We start from the raw sequence: 20930 nt of genomic DNA on the forward strand, positions 1-20930 counted from the left end.
TCAATTTACCAATGTACATCCCCAATATTTAGAACAATGTCTAGCACATCAATAGTCTCTATACATGAGACTTTACTCAACAACATCCGAGGACCAAAAACCAGCTATTAAGGACTGATTGAATGACTTCCAGCCATTAACTTGATGAAAGATGATAAAAAGAACGTGTGTCAGAAGGGAAAGGTAAGGTGAAGAAAATGGAGTATGCAGGTAATTTCTAACTGGAATACATAAGGACTTTGTGGCCACCCTATAGAAGGCATTCAGTAAACAGTTCTTGAATAAGTGAACACAGGTAGGTAAGATTTGGAAGGTGCAATATTGTCTGTGAATCTAAAGTTGTGTGCAGAACTTTGACTGTGTTCATTTTTCTTAGGCGAGAATTTATCAAATTCTCAAAAGAGTCTGGAGATCTATAAAGTTTAAGGATAGATTCATATTGTCTTTTGAAAGCTGCTTTCATTTAAACATTTTATGTGCTCCCTTTCCCAACTATAAAGTTTTTAGAAAACTAAAATCTGAAAACGTATCTCAAGAAGAAAACTATCATAAGCTTATACTTTAAAAACAGAGGAAAAAAAGATTTATTTAAAACTCACCATTTATTGTTTTTATAAGCATGCGGATTGACTATATCTCTAATGAAGCTGTAATAGTGTCCACCATCTGCTGTTCCTGTGTGAACAGTCACTCCTATCAAGTCATACTCATAGCTCTCTGCGTCTTTTGAATGATCACTGACTTCCTTGAAACCTGGAATGATTTACATAAAATAATGGCAATAATTTTGAAAACTACACACAGTGACATCTTAGAATCACTTTATATACTATACTTTATGCACAGAAATAGGCACAGATACTTTATATATTCAAATAGGTACAAAACAATCCTATATGCTAGTCATTCACCATTCATAGCCTACAATTTTAAGGAACATTTATACAAATCACTGGAAAAACAACCATGTGTCAGTGCATAACTAGGGACAATCTCCATGTAATATGTAAATGTAAAATATGTTCTTTTTGCTTAATCTGGCTCTTCCTTTTGAAATAGATAAACCTGAATGAAGCATTTTGTATTATCTTTATTAGGAGCAGGCAAACGCAAGATCTGAAAAGTATTAACATATTTATGCCTGTTAGTCTCATGCTAAGGAAAATGGAGCATTGTACTGGCAGCATGCTTCCAACTGTTTTACCAGTTCATAGAAAACACTGTGTATTAGGAGCTTTATGTAGACAGAAACAAAATAAACAAAACATATACTTCCCACCCACAGAGATTTAAATTTGAAAAGTTATTACAAGAGATATTAAGAAAAAACTCCAGAAGATGTATGATTTACGATCTGTATTTCCATCATCACAAAAGGAAAGGCATAATCAGAAGCAAATAAGTGAGAGCAGATTTGGTTAACCTGAGTGCACAGTCTAACGTGAAAAGTGAAGCAACAATTAGGTGAAGAGGAGGAAATGGCTGAGAGTGTCAGAGCAGTGACTGAGGAGTTTGGATGTACTAGGATCTGACTCTGAATGCATCACTTGTGGCCGAATAAATTCCTTTATCTTGGCATAAATTTTTGCTATTTCCACACATGGAGACATTATGAAAAATACCGTGAAGCAGTTACTATGCAGTCTTGCTATAATTTTACAAATGGTTTGAAAATGCCCTAAAAAGTAGGATGTATATATACAATGCCAACTTCTTAACTTTGTCTCTATTTTCAAACTTACCTCTTCTGCCTCATTTCCTGCAACTTCTAAACATACTCAAATTCTAACTTTAAAGTTCCCTCCCTTAACCCTGTATCACCTCACAGCCACAGTCACCATCCTCTCTCTTCAAAGAAAGATATGTTCTTCTCTTGAAAGAGTAGCCCACACTCATTGTTTATACCTCTCAGCTCCCATTTAGTGAGAGCAAAACATTTACTGGATGCTCATTAAGTGCCAGGCAATGCAGTATAAAGATTAAAATATGGTTCTCTTCCCTAAATCTTATAATATGGTGGCTCTTCAAATCTTAAAAATTTAAATCAGCATAACTTTCTATACAAACATAACGTTGCCAGGACTCTTATGTAAAATGGAACTTCTCTTGGCTAAAGAAGAATGGAAAAGGTAAGAGCTGGCCCTATTCTGCTTTCTTCTCTCCTCTCACCTATTACCTACCATTCCTCATCATGGTCCTTGGGGCATATACACAGATGTTTGAAAATCACTGGTCTTATGGACGTAATAATAGCAATTTGGAGGTAACTACTTACGAACCAAGTGCCATTTTAAATTCGCTGCAATCCACCTTCCTACTGCAACACCCAAATTAAATTGGTCTGATAACCAGAGATCTTCAACATGTTAGGTAATTTTCCCTCATGGTCTTACTGGAACTGTTCCTTTTCTTTAATATTCAATACTTCTGACCACACTCCCTCCTTCTTGAGATCCTGAAATACTGATCCCACTATTCACCTGACTGATCAAGCCAGAAACCTTTCTTGACTTCTCCTCCTTCCTCTAGTAGTAGACTGACTAAACTGTAAGCTTCATAGGGGCAGAGACCTTGTTCTTTGTTGTCACTATATTCCTATTACTATAATAGCAAGTTAACTGGTGGATAGATGTTCAATAACTTTGTTCGATTCATTTATTCATTCAATCATCAAGTTCTACTAACTCTATCGCCATGCGCTCCTCTCCAACCCTACTGGTTGGTATGCTTTCTCATCTGCGCTACTATTACTGTGGTTTACCATAACAGCCTCCCCACACTCCTTTTATCATCCTCTAATCCATTTCTATGGTTATAGTCAGAATAACCTTTTCCAAGATCCCACCTGGTTATCTCAGTTCCCTGCTTAAAATTTTCCAATGGTTTCACATTGAAATAAAGACCAAAATTATTAACATGGCTTACAAAAAAAACTGATCTGGCTGCCACCCTTTTGCCTATCTCATCAATCCCCTAATCAGCCCCCTGTCCCCCACTACAGTTTCTCCACTCCTCTCTCTCTAGCTCTTCCTCAGGCTCTGCTTAAATGTCACCTTCTCCTGAAAGCCCCCCCCGATTCCCCTCAATCTGTGATACATTCACTATTTGACAACACTTCATGTTTATAATTCCTTGTTTAATATATGCCATGCCCAATAGACTTAAGTTCTTCAAGGGCAGGAACCATGTTTATCTCATTCACTTGGAAAGGTGCCTAGAACACACTCCTAGTAGATACAAAACGTTTATTGGCCAACTGACTGAATATGCCATATTGTCTTTAAAAACATTCTCCTTTATAAGATTCAATTTGATTTTGTTAAATGTGTAGTTGATTACAACTTTATAAATATGGCTATCTTGTCATGAAGACTTACAATAAACATAGGCAAGAGAAAGATTTTCCATTACCTTCTTTCCTGTCACTCTTTCCCATAAGAAAATCTTCTGTATAGGGTGTCATATCCAAACGTAATGGGAAGGAAAAGTGTGTGTTCACTTTCTCTTTCATCATTGTGACCATATTAAATGTATACCTCATAGTATTGAAACTCAGAATCCGAGGCAATTTCTTAAAACATGCTCTGAAAGACAAGAACAAAATTTGTTAAAAATTATCTTTCAGAAGTACTCTAGCTATTATCAATTACATTTACACTACACTTATTTCAATATTCAATTCAGAGTAAATAATAAATAGTACTCTAAATCACGCTCTTATTAAATCTATCAATCATTCAACCTATCTATCCATCTATCTATCTATCTATCCCCCTCTTACATGACTTTTTCCATTCTGAAAGGACTTTCCTGTGTCTATAGGAAAACAAATAAAAAACCTACAGGGGACTATGGTATATGCAATGATGAAGCTATGAAAGGTGCTACGGAAGCATAAAAAGGAGTCACATCATATTTCAAAGGCAAGGAGGTTTTTGGTTCACAGTTTTCTTTTCCACCTTAAATAAGCATTTATTTTTGTACAGCAGAATTGCAAAGCCTGACTGTAACATTTACTAGATATATGACCCTAAAAAAGTTACTTAACCTCTCAGAGCTTAATTCCTGATTTGTAAATGGAAGTTAAAGTGCCTACTCCCTACTACTTTTAGAATGCTGCCTGGCCAACAGCGTTCAAGGAGCGTAGCCTCATATTACAGCCACAACAATAACAGCAGCAGCACCAGCACCAGCAGAGTAAGTTAACTGGTTACCTAAATCTTATGGTATGACTTACTGCTAGTTCAGGTTTAAAAAAACTTTTTTTCAGTTTAAACAAAATATACTTAAAAACTTGGATTTATGAAAAATATGAATTTCAGGGAATAATTCTTCAGTGTATATAGGATTTAAAACAAAATCTGTTTAAACCAAGGGCTTAGTTTCTCTTTTAAACAGGAAATTTAGGGAGACGAGGAAGGTAGGGGAAGGATGTCGCAAGCAGATGGAATAAGAAGTCTAAAAATTCATCATTATTGTTTATTTGGGAGACTGGTAAATGATGAGGTTACGAAGTATAAAGAAGTCAAGATATGAAGGGCCTTGTGTGTAATGTTAGAGTATGAACTTTATCCTGACAGCTAAGAATCACTAAAGGACTTGTGGAGGGCAGTGAAACCATGCATTAAGATATAAACAGATCTGAAGAGACGACCTGAATCTAACCAGACATACAAGGTAAGACAGTTGGAAGAGCAAAGCAAAGCCGTCTGAATTAGGTAAAATGATTTGGGAATCATTAGCATGTCAGCAGAGATTATGTTATGGTGGTAGATAAAATTATTCAGGAAAGAATGAATACACTGAGAAAACCAGAGTTCAAAGACAAAACAGAGTATGATCCTTGGCCCATTTCTGGTGAACACTTACTATGTTATTATAGACAACTAAAAGTATGATAAGAGTACAAAAGGACTGAATAATACTTTGCCTGGGAGAGACGTGACAGTATTTCAAAAAAAGAGTAGAATCATATTAGCCAAGATAAAGTAATGCTTCCATAAGTAAAAGGTTATCAAGAATGACAAATTTATTCAATAAGTTTATTTATTCCAACTAAAAAGATTCTCCAAAGAACATAGCCTCTCAATGATCTTTTCTGACTCCTCATTATATTACTCCACAGTAACAAACTTTTAAGTCTGTTTAAGTCCTTAACTTTTAGCCTAACATAATTCTAGTCAGATGAGTTTGTCTTCTACTTGTAACTGCCTGCACAGCTAGCTATGCTTTCTTTTGAGTACATCCATCTACAACTTTTCTCTCTTGCAACCAACGTGACTTCTGGAGATTGAGAAAAAGAGTATCATTGTTTTCAAATGCATATTTATCTGGAAAAATCTTCTATTAAGCAATTTTAAGAGAAGGCTTTTCATTCTCTGCCTTCAAACATGCTCAGATCTATTTCATGTAGAAAACTCCTGTTTGATCCCAAAGCTCTTTCTAGATTCCACATTCCTTTCTGTTACTTATTGCCAAACTGCTAAAATGAATGATCTATATACTTCATGCCATGTACTCTGATGACTCTGCTTCTATTGCTACAACTTGGCAAAAACACATCACTAAACCACCTTTTTGAAAAATCCAATGATTTTACTCAGCTGTTATTTCTTCCTCATCTCTGTGGACTACGACAATTGAATGAGTAACTTCTTCTTGAAAATTTCTTCCCCATTTTCTGGGTTACCATCCTGTCCTGATTCTTTTTCTTTCCTGGCTTTGATTCTGTCACTTTTTCTTCTGTACTTTTAGGATGGCTTAGGTCTGAGTTCTTTGCCAACGGTTAAGTTCTTTCTCAGACAGATGTTCTGATGGCTTCAATCAATCACCTACACAAATAATCCTCAAATCTAGATGTTAATCATTTGATGTCACTGTATATTACCAATCTTATTTTCTATTACTAGTAAATGCAGATCCTCTACTTAAGGCAGGCTGGCAGAATCCCAGACTTCTTGTACTTACAAGGTTATTACTACTTCTCTGCCTTTGTTCCTAGTAACGAACTACATAAGATGCTCTTTCAATCTAATTTCAATGTTCATCGGTAGGACTGAAACATCTTTACCCAACCAACTACTCTGTCCTAAACCAACCATCTTATGGCTGGCTCTTAAGAAAAAAAATCTCTCACTTTAGAGATTCAGAGGTCTTCAGTTCATGAGTAGACTCCTTATCATGCCCCACTGAGTGCACGGCAGAGAGCTAAGCAATCATATAGACCTTGGTAAGTATCTGATTAATAAAAAGGAAAAAAAAAAATCTGAAAAGATTTAAGAGTGCTTGAAAGTTTACTTGCATAACTGAATGAAAAATTGCTGCATAAGAATGAGTTCCAAGCAGCTGACCATAACCTTAATCACATAATTTTCATAAAAGTTTAACATTAATTTATCCTAAGTTTGTGTTTTACTTCCATTTGATGATTTATCAAAATGACGAAAATTACGTTTCAAAAAGCATACCTTTTTTCAGCTCGTACTTTCTTCCCACAATGAGAACAAGTATACATGTTGTCACCTTCTAAAGTATCTTTAATAGTAACTTCATCAAGAGATTCCTGTGTATAAAACCACACTTAAGAGTTTCACATTATTGTTTACAGCATGCAAAAATACAAAAAGCATTAATTACAATTTGGGCAGAATGCACAGAGGAAAACATTTTTTTAAAAAGCAAACGCTTAGGGCTTCCCTGGTGGCACAGTGGTTGAGAGTCTGCCTGCTAATGCAGGGGACACGGGTTCGAGCCCTGGTCTGGGAAGATCCCACATGCCGCGGAGCAACTGGGCCCGTGAGCCACAACTATTGAGCCTGCGCATCTGGAGCCTGTGCTCCGCAACAAGAGAGGCCACGATAGTGAGAGGCCCGTGCACCGCGACGAAGAGTGGCCCCCGCTTGCCACAACTAGAGAAAGCCCTCGCACAGAAACGAAGACCCAACACAGCCGAAAATAAATAAATTTAAAAAAAAAAGCAAACGCTTAAATTTAGTAAAAATATTGACAAGGTGCTCTGAATCTTACTACATTTTTAAAAGACTCAAGAATTTAAATTTTGATTGGGAAAAATCAGCTTTGTGATCTACCTTTAATTCTTATTTGAGTAGCACCACAAGAAGAATATAGGTGAAAACATGAAAGTTAATTTTCTCTCAAGGTAACAAACATAAGCCTGCTATACACAAATAGTTAAAAGCAGAAAACAATTTAAAAAATATATACAACATTACTCACATAAATGTTCTTCATATCAGCCACCTGGCACCTCACGGTGTAAAACTCTTCAGCAGTCTGACTAACATGTTCACAATCCTAGTCAATCAATAGCCAAAAATTGGTAAATTATCATAATAAGCTAAAATATACATTAAGATTTCCAAAAAGCACAGAACAGGGAGAATACTTACCAAGGATACAACATTGTTTGTAATTACACCTCCAAACAAACTTTTGACAGTATTTTTCTTTAAAAAAATACAAACGAAAGTCAGTAATCCAAAATTGAGCAAATCTGTAAAAATTTCAAAGAAACTTGAGTGTTCTGGTACTAACCAGTTCTGGAGACATTTCTTCAATTTTAGTAATCAGATCAGTAAAAAACTCTGTCATATCTTTCTGCTCCCCAGTGTTCAGAGGCTGCTTATCCATGGTGTATGTTTTACAAAAGGGTCTAGGATTATATGCTTTGCATTCACTCTCCTGTGAAAGAAAAGGTGGGCGTGGGGTGGGGGGGGGAGGCGGGCAGTGAGGAGGATTATAAAACAATCAAATAAATCTAGATCTCAAATAAAAATAAAAATTATCACAAGGTTATTGAATGAACAACAAAGAAACAGGTAGTAAATCTACAAAGAAAGTATGAAAATGCTCTCCTCTATTTCATTTCTGTTTGATTCTCATGGCATTTTCAGTTTAATAGTCTTGGTGCCAGAAGATGCTTAAATGACCGTAAGTTAAGAAACTTTTATTTTTTAAGTCTAGGAATTTCTAGGAAGAAATTTGGGATTCAAAGGATGGAGGTTTGTATTGTGAAGCATAAAATACAAAGCCTTTGCAGGGTGCATAAGTTCTCCTATCAACTGAACCTTGGTTTAGGAGTAGTTTAAAATAGCAGTAAAAGTGCTTTGCCAGTTCAAACAGCATGTTCCAACTCTGTTAAAAGGAGATTATAAGTGGACTCAAGGGATAACTAACAAATCTTTTTATTTTGTTAAAAATCTCATTTATTAAGTCTCACAAGCTGAAATACATGGGAATAAATATGGTAAGATCTTTGTCCTCCAAATTCTAATGGGTGAGACAAGTAACTTTCAATACAAGTGCTGGTACAACAGAATTATGGTGACATGGAGATACTCTGTGGAATTTTTGGTCTCTTAGAGGACAGACTTTCTCAAGAAAACCAAGTTGATTCCTGAAGGATGAGAAATGGAAGAAAATGGAGAAGAGTACTATTGGAAGAGTGCCACAGGCAGTAGGAGCAGCATAAATAACTGCACAAGTGATGAAGCAAAAGCGTGATGGGCTTCAAAAGGCTTACAGTTACTACAGGGTGAGGCTGGATGTGGGCAGGGATAAGAAAGGAGGTTGAAGGGAAGGGGCAGAATCACAGGGGATGTGTGCCATCCTGACTGAACCTGAATACTATTCTTTTCATAATAAAGAACCACTGAAGAGTTTTAACTAGGGGAGTAATATATTAAGATTTGCTATTTTTTAAAGATTAATTACTTTTATAGTTTTGGGGGTGCAAATTAAGAAGGACAAAGAAAAATCAGTTGGAAAACCCTAAGACTAAGGGGGGAGGTGTGACCTTCTGATGAAAAATGGATCAGATACAAGAAATTCTTCAAAGGATAAATTAACAAAATGTAGATGACTGAAATATGACAGTTAAAATTCACTATGACAAAGAACATCAGCAACTGACAAAGTCAATTTGCAAAATAAGAGTATATGGTCAGGACAGGCCAATACAAATGAACTCCAATTAACGTTTTCACCTTTGGTCAACGGGTATATCTAATTAGTTTTCCATACCCAATTCTCAAACATACCATTAAATATGTAAACATTTTTTGAAGCTCCAGGAGAGTGGTCTTGTGCTTCATATCTTCAGAATACTGTAAATTAAGAAAAAACTTTCCATTAAGACATACTGATGATGGTAAATTAGACGTTCTAGAAAAGAAAGTATTACAACGTGCTTAACACTGTTTTCATTCTTTTAGCCATATGTAGGAAAAACACAGCATTTTTTCGTTAACAATTTTAGCATTTTAAAAATTGGAGTATTTTGTTCATTATACAAATATGGCCATCACTATTATGTAAGGAAACTGAATAAAGAGATCTTAAAACTGCTTTCCAGATCAGCACTTTTTGGTTCAATGCTGAACAGAAGCATTTACAAGTTGGCGATTTTGCAAGAACAGAAAACACCTTTTCCACAAATAAATCCACACATTAAAGAATATATTATATTAACAAATGACATCTCACCCTCATCTAGTCGTATCTTTATTTTTTTCTAGAGCAGCAGATCCTTAACACTGCAGGGTACTACTGGCCAAGGATCTTTGAAAGTCCTCTAAATATTCAAGGACATTAATTGAGATTCAGGATTCTGGCTAGACTCATTCACAAGAGACTTGGTCCTGAACACCAGCCTTACAGGAGAGTCTCACATTCATGCCAGGCACTTGTTAGATATACTCTATTTCATTAAAATTTTAAAATAACCAATGAAATAGTTAATATCCTCATTACAAATTACGTCTGTCATAATTTTGAAGAAGTGGATGAATCCTGAAGACATTATGCTAAGTGAAATAAGCCAGTCACAAAGGGGCTAATATTGTATGATTCCACTTATATGAGGTACCTAGAGTAGTCAAATTCATAGAGACAGGAAGTAGAATAATGGCTGCAAGGGGTATGGGTGAAGGGAGAATGGGGAGTAAAGTATCTAATGGGTACAGTTTCACCTGGGGGAGGTGAAAAAATTCTGGAGATTGATGGTGGTGATGGTTGCAATCTGAGTATACTTAATACCGCAGAACTGTATACTTATACATGGTTAATAGGATAAATTTTACATTGTGTATATTCTACCACAAGTAAAATACGTGCAGTTTTCTTTAATCTCTCTGTGAAAAATCAGAAAAGAAAATAATTCTATTCTGTAAGAATTCCTTATGTAGAGACAAGTCTAAATTTAGTTTTTAACCAAAAATACCATTTCTGAGACTCATTCACAGTTAGCACATCTGATTGTTTTTTCTGTTGCTACACACTAATTCCTGACAGTGCTAATGGCTAAAAGATGATCATTAAATATAAGGAAGAGAAACTACAAATTGTGGTCAAGTCACCACCTAAAAAAGAAAATCACTGAATACATGCTTCTTTGATAAGTGGTTCTATAAAATTATACAGATGGGGGCAACCAAATTTAGTCACAAAAATTTCCACATGCTAAATGAAATCAATTATTCAACTATTTCTAATAGTCAGTTACATGATAAACTTAAAAACATCAATTTAACTAAAGCCAAAAAACAAACCCACTTGAGTATATTGAGTATGCTTTAGAGACCCTGAAGCATAAACATAGTAAGGATTCACTGAAGATAAATAAAGAATTGCAATACTTTGTAAGGGGGAAAAAATGCAAGGACATCCAGATGACATGATGGAAGAAAATAAAAACCCAAGTGCAAGCATAAAGAAAGTCTGCCAGGGCTTCCCTGGTGGCACAGTGGTTAAGAATCTGTCTGCCAATGCAGGGGACACGGGTTCGAGCCCTGGTCTGGGAAGATCCCATATGCCGCCGAGCAACTAAGCCTGTGTGCCACAACTACTGAGCCTGTGCTCTAGAGTCCGCGAGCCACAACTACTGAAGCCCGCGCGCCTACAGCCTGTGCTCTGCAACAAGAGAAGCCCACGCATCGCAACAAAGAGTAGCCCCGGCTCACTGAACTAGAGAAAGCCCGCACGCAGCAACGAAGACCCAATGCAGCCAAAAATAAATAAATAAAATAAATTTATTGAAAAAAAAAAAAAGGCTGCCAAAAAATTGTAAAAGCAGTGCAGAAGGCAAACTAAAAAATAGCCCATGGTAAACAAAAAATGAAAACTACAATGCACAAGTTAACAAAACATAAGCAGAGCCTACTCAAATATACTAGGCCACAATCAAATTTACTTTAGGATAAATAAGTTCAGTGATTCTGGTACTAATTTCCTACTTTGCTTTAGGCTTTGCTTATTTTCTACATAATTAAAATTTGCATTTATTTTTACTGAAAATATCATGTTCATTTGATACACTGAGTGTGTATATTCTACAACTGTGTTTTCCTTTGATAAATAAAGAAATTATACTAGTGTTTGGAGTAATCAATTGAAATGTAAAAATAATTAAAATATACATATGTTAGCTAGTAATATCAAATTTTGTCCAAAAAATTTTTTAATTTAATTTAATTTATTTTTGGCTGCATTGGGTCTTTGCTGCTGTGCGTGGGCTTTCTCTAGTTGCAGCGAGTGGGAGCTACTCTTTGTTTTGGTCCGCGGGCTTCTAATTGCGGTGACTTCTCTTGTGGCGGAGCATGGGCTCTAGGCGTGTGAGCTTCAGTAGTTGTGGCACACGGGCTCTAGAGCACAGGCTCAGTATTTGTGGCGCAAGGGCTTAGTTGCTCTGCGGCATGTGGGATCTTCCTGGACCAGGGTTCGAACCCGTGTCCCTTGCAATGGCAGGTGGATTCTTAACCACTGCGCCACCAGGGAAGCCCAAAGTTTGTCAATTTTAACTCAAATTATTTTCTCAAACAATATTTTACTAAATTGAATCAAGATTCATCAACAAAGTTTTAAAATTTTGTTTTATAGTTTTAATTTTTTTTTTTTTTTTGGGCTGTGTTGGGTCTTCATTGCTGCATGTGTGCTTTCTCTAGTTGCAGCGAGTGGGGACTACTCTTTGCTGCAGTGCGCAGGCTTCTCAGTGTGGTGGCTTTTCTTGTTGCGGAGCACGGGCTCTAGGCACGCAGGCTTTAGTAGCTGCAGCACGTGGGCTCAGTAGTTGCAGCACGCAGGCCCTAGAGCACTTGGGCTTCAGTAGTTGTGGCATGTGGGCTCAGTAGTTGTGGCTCACGGGCTCCAGGGCGCACGCTCAGAAGTTGCGGCACACAGGCTTAGTTGCTCCACGGCATGTGGGATCTTCCTGGACTAGGGATCGAACCCGTGTCCCCTGCATTGGCAGGCAGATTCTTAACCACTGCACCACCAGGGAAGTCCTTATAGTTTTAATTTTTAAAGTAAGGAAAACTGTACCTTAGCAGTGAAGACAGCCTGTCTTGCCTCGGGTATCATGTAAAGTTGCTGAATAGTAGAAGCCAAGTAACAAGTAGCTCCAAGGTTAGTCAGGCCAACAAATCTACACTCAGCACGGACATCTTCATGAGGCCAGTAGTCCCATTTATAAGGTGCATGAGCTGCTGAAAAAAGAGGGAGGAAAGGATGCCCCCCCCAAACAAACTATTAAACATAATATGTTCTGCTTTCATTAACAGCCACTACATCTATTACTTATTTAGTTCATATATATACATAAAACATATGGTAATTTTTAAAATTGGTAAGAACACATAGTAAAACTAACTCATTCGTAAATATTCAAAGGACTGCCAAAACTTGTCTTTACTTGGCACTAAATTATTTAACTCAAAAGTGCCAAAGTATTTCACATATCTCTAAAAAGTCCATCACAACTGTTTTTTCCCCAAAAACTAATGTTTACTTTTTAACTTCAGTATGTCCTAGCAACAACAGTTTATAATGTTAAAATGTATGAATGGTGAATTCTTTCTTTAAATCATGCCCTCCAAAATCTCATTTCTACAAACAAAATTTAGAAAGGTTAAAGGAAAAGAAGAATGCTCACACTGCATGTGTTGTGCCATAACCCAGTTATGTATTAATCTGTAGTTTTCGACAGATCCCTTTACCATCTCCACTAACAAATCATAAGCAGCAGCTCTCGAAGAATGTGATTTGCACTTTGGCTGTTGCCTATCTTTTAGACTAGGCAACAAAAACAGGAGATTGAAGATATCTCTTAAAAATTCCTGCAAAAAAAAAGAAAGACCAAGTATATTATCTAAACTTGGAAATTAACTATATTCCAAATAAAATTAATAAGTTACATAGAGTAAAATGGACTATATGACAATCTACAATTTATTAAAAGACTTTAAAAACTTAAAGGAGCATCATATACCATCATCTGAAAGTATTCCCAATGTTCATTTCTCTTAGGGAAATGGAATGGGGGGAGGAGCTTCACCTTCACTCTTCTCTCCCTCTTGATACCTTATAGCTCATTCTTAGAGTGGCATCTACAATGCTATTATTTTCCACTCCATTCAGTGACCAAACGTGTTATCTCAGGACTCATTACTCCCTATCTTGAATGCCTCTGCATTTACTTAAGTTTCTCCTTACTACACTCTAATAATTAAAATAGCAGTAGCAGCCAAAGCAGCAACTTACCCATAATGAGCACTTAGAAGTGCCAGATACTATGCAAAGGTCTCAAAACAAAACAAACAAAAAAGGTTAAGCATCTCGCCTGGAGTCACATTTGGCAGGTGCTATACTAAGGATTTAAAACACCAAGCTCTTAACTTCAATACCAGTGAAGTTCAAACTGAGATGCAAGGCTTTACCATTCTAGATATGCTTTTCCCTAAATTTAATCTGCCTGAGAAAGGGCCACCTTTCCCACTTGTTCTTTAATTGGTCCTTTGTTACTATTCCAAAGAAAGTTATCTCCCTCACCCATCTCAATCGCAAGTACTAGCAAGTACTACAACAGTACATTGTTCTGGGGTATAAAACCTCCTGGGGTACTGTATAGAAAAGAGGTAATATTGTTAAGACCGAGACCCTGCTATCCTTAGAAAGGCTGCATTGTAAAGTTGGCTCCTGGCTGTCACCTGAACACCTGAATGGTCAACAGTTCCCTCCTCTGTTATAAAACTTTCCATAAGTGATAAAAGTGGCTCACTGTACCAATTTGTATTTCGTATATGCAGAATACCTGCTTTCTATCTGGGAGTCTGGAATTTCATTAACTGTGGTCAGTTATGCAGGTACTATGTGCCTACATGACCCACCCCCTGATAAAACCCCTGGACTCCTAGGCTGAAGAGAGCATCCCTGGTAGACAACACCTCAAACATGTTGTCACACTCATTGCTGGGGGAATTAAGCACGTCCTATGCAACTCCACTGGGAGGGGACTCTCAGAAGGGCGTACCTCATTTCCACCACACTTGGCCCCATGCTTTTTCTTTTGCTTATTTCATTTTCTATTATTTTGCTGTAATAAAGCTTTGTCATGAATACAATTACACGCTGAGTCCTTTGAGTCCTTCTAGTGAATCACTGAATCTGGGAGTGGTCTAGGGAACCTCTGACACAGGTTACCAAATGAAGGACAATTCAGAATATTTTCCCATTAATGACCTCACCTCCTCCATCTCACTACTGTCAAAGAAAGTACAGTGCATAGTTCCTGACTTGGCAGAGAAAGGTACGTTTGGCTAAGAAATAATGAAGGTGAATAGAGGCTTATTTTATATAGCTGACAGACTGACAGTAAGATTATGTCTTGTCTATTCTATAATTCAGAGGTGAGATGACTGTCTTGGAGACACAGAGTAACATATTTACATGAACTGCAAAATAAAGTCACTCACTCAAACAGAAACAGAATTAGCAAATAACTAGTTTAACAATGAACTATCTTTGCTAATCAGTTTAGATCTAGAAACTGAATGAGCTAAATAACCACAGCTCCAAAGTTCTGACAAAATATATTTAAAGCCTGTGATAAAAATATTTTATTGAAACATTAGGGTTGGTAAAAGCATGCTGAAATGAACAATATTTTTATTTTCCTCACTCTGAGTTTCCCAGGAAAGCAGGTGTCCTTAAGTGAAAGAGTAACATATATATTAACATATCCATTTGATAAATAATGGTACAGCCATTTTAGTATACTTAACAGAAAGAAGAACCTCAAACTGATACCTGAGAGAATATTAAAAATAATTTCTGATGATAGAGTGTGATCTTTGACATGTAATTCAGAAGAAATTCAAAGAGTTAAATAACACTGTTAAAACAGAACATTCCTACTGTAAACAGTATGTAAGCACGGTTCCTCACTGTGGTTTCTCACTGTAAAACAATGTGAAACAAGGTTTCTCACAACTTCTATCTATAGAAATATAAAGTAGGAAGAGAATGAATACATGGTCATTCTAGCTTAATAAGGAATATCCATCTACAACTATACGAATTAATTTTAAAAGCCACATACCCTTCTTGTTAATGCATAATTTTCAATAAAATTTCATTTTTAATGTTTCATACTTACTTGGCAAAATTCAAAGTCTATTTACATTGCTTTGATTGCCCATGTCCAAATACATGTAATGATAATTAAATACAGAAGAAATTTAAGACAACATCATGTAGTCATAGGAAATAACTATTTTTATCAATTTCAACAATACTCTGGAAATAATATCCTTTAAAAATACTTAAAGCTAGGATAAACTGTACAATGCAGGGAATGTAGCCAATATTTTATAATGACTATAAATGGAGTATAACTTTTATGTATTTATTTTTTTCTGTAAGTGCTATATTTTAGAGATCTTTTTTGACTCATTGTTCTCAACCAAAACAAATAAATTTTAATTTTTTTTTTCTTTTCTCTTCTTTTCTAAATGGAGTATAACTTTTAAAAATTGTGAATCACTATGATGTTCACCTGTAACATATATTGTACATCAACTTCAATTTAAAAAAATAGTTAAACTTGAAAAAAAATCTAGAAATTTCTTAAAATTAAAAAATCTGTGACAGGACACCTAGGTTTTCCAAAATTCTTTAAAGAATATGTGAGCAATAAATGTTTGAAGACCACTTCAAAAGAGTTTGAAAAAGTATGCTGCCTCTCAATCTATTACCAGATTTATTCTGTTAAAGCATATTTCTGACATTATTTGACTGATCAAAAACTTGAAAGGCCCCCCTTTTAAATTATAAAAGTAATGCTTTTATTTTACTGTACATATAAAAATAACCTCCTGTGACCACAACAGATGGCCACCTAGTTTCCCCAAATTACCTCCTCTGTATTTCCCCAAGCTCAAGCCAAATTGAACTAATCATTCAATATCCTGCACATACTCAGTGGTTTCCTAGGACTGATTTTTCATTCATACTCTTTTCTGTGACTTAAATGTTTCCCTTACTTTTCTACTTAAGGACTTCATCGTAGTTACAAAAGCTTTATCTTCCTCAAAGCCTTTCCTAATCCCGTCAATACTATCTGATCTTCCATACCTCTGATCGTATCCCTTTAATGGCTCTTATTTTTTACCATGAATTACAAATATCATGAGCAGTCATGATATTATTTGTGAAGGTACATACAAATTTTGCATAAGGCAGACTTCTCAATAATTACCTGCTGAACAAATGAACCATTAGATTGTCAGTTCTTAAGAATCACGACTGAGTCTTAATCATCCATTTGTTCAACATGTATTTGCTAGGTACTATATAAGGTAGTAGAGATAAGAGTGGGGTTTATACTCTTAAAGGGGAATTAGAAGAAGGGAGAAGGGAGGAGGGAGTAGAAGGGAGGAAGAAGAGGAAAGAGGAAGCAGGGAGGCAGGAGAGGAGAGGAAGGAGAGGAAGCAGCAGCAGCAGTAGCGGTGGTGATGGTGGTGGTGAGGGAGACCATATGTGGCCTGGCAAGCCTAAAATATTTACTATAAGTCTCTTCACGGAAAACAGTTACTCCTCAATAAATTCTAGATGAAATTTTTAAAAATTAATAAATAATAAAGTAAAATCATTACAGTAGAACAGGTATTTTTAGTATCCTGGCGATAAGGACAACTTCTTAATAATACACGAATACCAACTGCCTTAAGCACCTGCACTTGGATACCAAATTGACATTTCAAATTTAACATGTCCAAAATAGAACTACTGATTTTGATACCCCATACCCCCAATCTTATCTATCCTAAATTTTCCCTTTCTTAGTAAATGGCATTATCATTCACTTAGTTTCTCAGGCTTAAAATTGAGAAGTCATTCTTGATTAGTTTCTCTCTCTCCCACCTCACAATCTTCTCAAAATTTAAGCCTTGTGAACTCTATCTTCAATAAATATCCTAAGTCCAACCACTTTTCATCATCACCCCTCTGCAAAACTTCTTAACTGGACCCCTAACCCTCACACTTGCCCTCCTAGTTCTCTACCTGTAGTCTAGATCTCCCCCTAGAACATGAGTAAAGCTTTGAATATGTTAATTCAGACCACATACCTCTCCTGCAAAAAAGCTTCTAAAGGTTTCTGATCTCACCAAAAACACAATGGGAAACTAAAGTTTTGACTACACAAACATTAAAACCTTCTCAATAAACAACTATTAGTAAACAATAAACAATAAAAACAACTATTATTTAACACTGTTCTGGAGGTTCTAGACAAAACTAGGTGAAAGAACAGAGAGAGTTAAGACTTAAAAATGAAGGAGTAAAAAAATTACTTGAAGACAATAAACTAAAAACAAATGAAAAATCAAAGACAATACTGAAGATGAACACAAAGATAACTGAGAAAAAAAATTCTACAAACAGTAAGTGAACTTAAGGTGGCCTGCAACAAATTCACATACAAAAATCCTTACTCCACATAAACAACTCATCAGAAAACAAAACAGAAGAAAAGAGTTCACTTATGAATACCTAACAAAGAAAATCCCTAGGAATAACCTTATTTAAAAATTCCTAAAATTCAAATTCTAAATGAAAACATTAAATTGGAAAACACAACACTGGTCTTCTATAAATAAGAAGACAAATCCTGTTCTTGTATAGGCAATTTAATATAATTTCAATTTTTCTACATCAATCCATAAATTTAACACAACCCCAATTTAAAAAGTATCAGTATACATTTATATTTTGGAATAAAAGTTACATATTGGTTTATATAACGTATGTAAGACTTCAACCAGCAAGACTATAAATAAATCAAGTTATTCCCAGTGAGTGTAACAGAAAAATTTTAAAAGATCCAGGAGAAAACCCACAAAACAGGGCTTTGTGAAATAAGGGTAGTAGCACAGATTTAAGACAGATAAGACTGTCACCTTAAGTTTATCTTAAGAATCCCTGAGCCTATGCTCATGGGGACAATCTTCCATTCTTTTGGTTATTCCTGTGTTTCCTAACACAATCAGTAACCTCAAGAAAACAATCCTCCAAACCATAACTAACTTCCCTTAATGAAGGCAATGACAAAAGTGCCAATGACAGTAAATAACGTAATCTAAAGAGAAATTAGACATTTGTTGGTATAGAGTTATTAGGTGTTATCAAATAGTCAATTATAGATTTTATAGCAAATGGGCCTTTAAGAAATGAAACCAACAAATACTCTAAAATGACTACTTATTAATTCCACTGTGTTAAGTTACTAATTCAAAATATTCAATTCTATAAAAATCTACAATTAAGCAGTGACTGCCTCTCTATACACAGTCATAGTAATTAAAACTTGTTCCGCATTCTAAAAACAAGGCTAAGATTCATATTTCTAGGATTCAGCTTATTCAAAGTTCACTGTTCCTGCCAGTAATAAAGTTCTGGTAAACTTCATGTTTGCATGTTTAAGGAAATTTAACATATCCACATACAAGGAAACAATATAAAAAAGTTCAATCTTATTTCATATAAATACTTGGATGTCTTACTACCAACCTGTCCTTCCCTTGAAAATTTAAAGGGTGGTTTGTGTTTAATAACACTTGTTGCAAGCCTTAGGAGTCCTGTAAGCCCATCATCTTCTATATTCCCATCTTGATGATCAAGGATCTCCCTGCTACAAAAAAGAATACAAGCAAAACAAGACAGTTAATAAAATTACGTTCTTTATCTTTCTTCAACAATATAACTGTCAATTTCACATCAAATTTTACCTTCGAATACAGTCAGCTAAATGTCGTGCCAAAGCATCCAGGTCGAGGAGTGTTGTCTTAATACAAAGAGAAAATACAAAATTCAAACACAGATTTTTATGTTCACTATTTCAGATATTATTAAAACAGAAAATCCTTTCCTTTTAAGTAACAAGAATTTGGTTCTCCGAATTCATTAACATGCCAATTAAATTATAAATAATATAACTACTCTTTACTTATACATGATGTCAATAAAATTATACTTATAAACACATCACTGATAGTCCTTCAAAAAAGAATCAATGAAATATTGGTGATAAATTATGAGAGTCACAGTAATTTAACGAGAAGACACTAGGTTTGACTTATTTCTTCTTTAACAATTTGACTGAGATGTAATTAACATACCATACAATTCACCAAGTTTCATTTCTAATACCACTTTTAGAAATAAACTTAAATGCACAGTTCATTTCGGAGAGCTTTAATTCTCATTATAACTGAGCAACAAAATTAAAACAGATTTCATAAAATAGAACTTAATTTAAGAGGATTCCGGGGTATTCCCTGGCGGTCCAGTGGTGGTTAGGATTCCATGCTTCCACCGCCAAGGGTGCAGGCTCAATACCTGGTGGGGGAACTAACTTCCCACAAGCCACATGGTGTGGCCAAAAAAAAAAAAAAAAAAGAGGATTCTCAAAGAAATTCAGATCACTAAGTAGGAAAATTACTTTGACTAGCAAGCAAGACTATTAGATTCATACTTTAAATAGGCAACCATAGGTTTAAAAAAAAATCAATGTCTATCTGGAATCAACGTTTTATGGATAAAGTCAAATACATTAAGACATGTTCATGGCGGGGAGGGAGGACTGGTATTGGTAGTCAAAAGATATAAGATACATAAGTACTAAGGATGTAATGCACAACATGATAAATATAATTAACACTGCTGTATGTTTTTTATATATATATATAAAAGTTATTGAGGACTTCCCTGGTGGCACAGTGGTTAAGAATCCGCCTGTCAATGCAGGGGACATGGGTTCGAGCCTTGGTCCGGGAAGATCTCACATGCTGTGGAGCAACTAATCCCATGTGCCACAACTACTGAGCCTGCGCTCTAGAGCCTGCAAGCCACAACTACTGAAGCCCAGGAGCCTAGAGCCCGTGCTCCTCAACAAGAGAAGCCACCACAATGAGAAGCACGTGCACCACAACAAAGAGTAGCCCCAGCTCGCCACAACCAGAGAAAGCTCATGCGCAGCAACAAAGACCCAACACAGCCAAAAAATAAATAAATAACTTAATTAATTAATTAAAAAAAGAAGTTGTTGAGAGAGTAAACTGCTCATCACAAGGAAAAAAATTTTTTTTTCCATTTCTTTAATTTTATATCAATATGAGATGATGTTCACTATACTTATTGTGGTAATCATTTCATGATATGTGTAAGTCAAGTCATTATGCTATATACCTTAAACTTACACAGTGCTGTATGCCAATTATAACTCAATAAAACTGGAAGAAAAAATTAAAACATGCTCAATTTTAATTTTTATAATTATTTCTTAAATGAAAACTAGAATAAGAATTCAGATGTAAACTGTTCCTTAAAAGTAGGACATTCAAACACGATAGGATTCTTAAAATACAAAGTGTATATACTGGACTTTGATGGAAATGCCTGAAAAAAAAAATTGACAGAAAAGGTTTCCTAAATATTTAAATGTATCTTTTTCAAGCATTTCTCATTTTTCTGAGATCAATTAGATGTATTTTAGCTTACTAAATTTATCAAAAGAAAAAATAAAAGTTTTTATGCGGCAAGTTTGTCTTTGAAATAAACTTGTTTTAAGTATTTCTTTG

The 20930-nt window shown here is 35.4% G+C and overlaps 1 protein-coding gene across 3 annotated transcripts in view; it reads right to left on the reverse strand.

The window, feature by feature from the left end:
* USP34 (ubiquitin specific peptidase 34) overlaps positions 1 to 20930 on the reverse strand; it is a 235613-nt gene that overhangs the window by 46248 nt on the left and 168435 nt on the right. For all 3 annotated transcript variants that reach the window (XM_068565002.1, XM_068565001.1, XM_068565000.1), the window contains exons 40-50: positions 19080 to 19135; positions 18862 to 18982; positions 12947 to 13130; positions 12337 to 12497; positions 9060 to 9125; positions 7555 to 7701; positions 7410 to 7466; positions 7237 to 7314; positions 6468 to 6562; positions 3412 to 3584; positions 600 to 753 (exon numbers count right to left, since the gene is read on the reverse strand). In XM_068565002.1, the coding sequence (XP_068421103.1) occupies positions 600 to 753; positions 3412 to 3584; positions 6468 to 6562; positions 7237 to 7314; positions 7410 to 7466; positions 7555 to 7701; positions 9060 to 9125; positions 12337 to 12497; positions 12947 to 13130; positions 18862 to 18982; positions 19080 to 19135 (1292 nt within the window). The remainder of the gene's footprint in view (positions 1 to 599; positions 754 to 3411; positions 3585 to 6467; positions 6563 to 7236; positions 7315 to 7409; positions 7467 to 7554; positions 7702 to 9059; positions 9126 to 12336; positions 12498 to 12946; positions 13131 to 18861; positions 18983 to 19079; positions 19136 to 20930) is intronic.

This window comes from Eschrichtius robustus, chromosome 15, assembly GCF_028021215.1.
Source record: "Eschrichtius robustus isolate mEscRob2 chromosome 15, mEscRob2.pri, whole genome shotgun sequence".
In the NCBI taxonomy this organism is placed as follows: Eukaryota; Metazoa; Chordata; class Mammalia; order Artiodactyla; family Eschrichtiidae; genus Eschrichtius; species Eschrichtius robustus.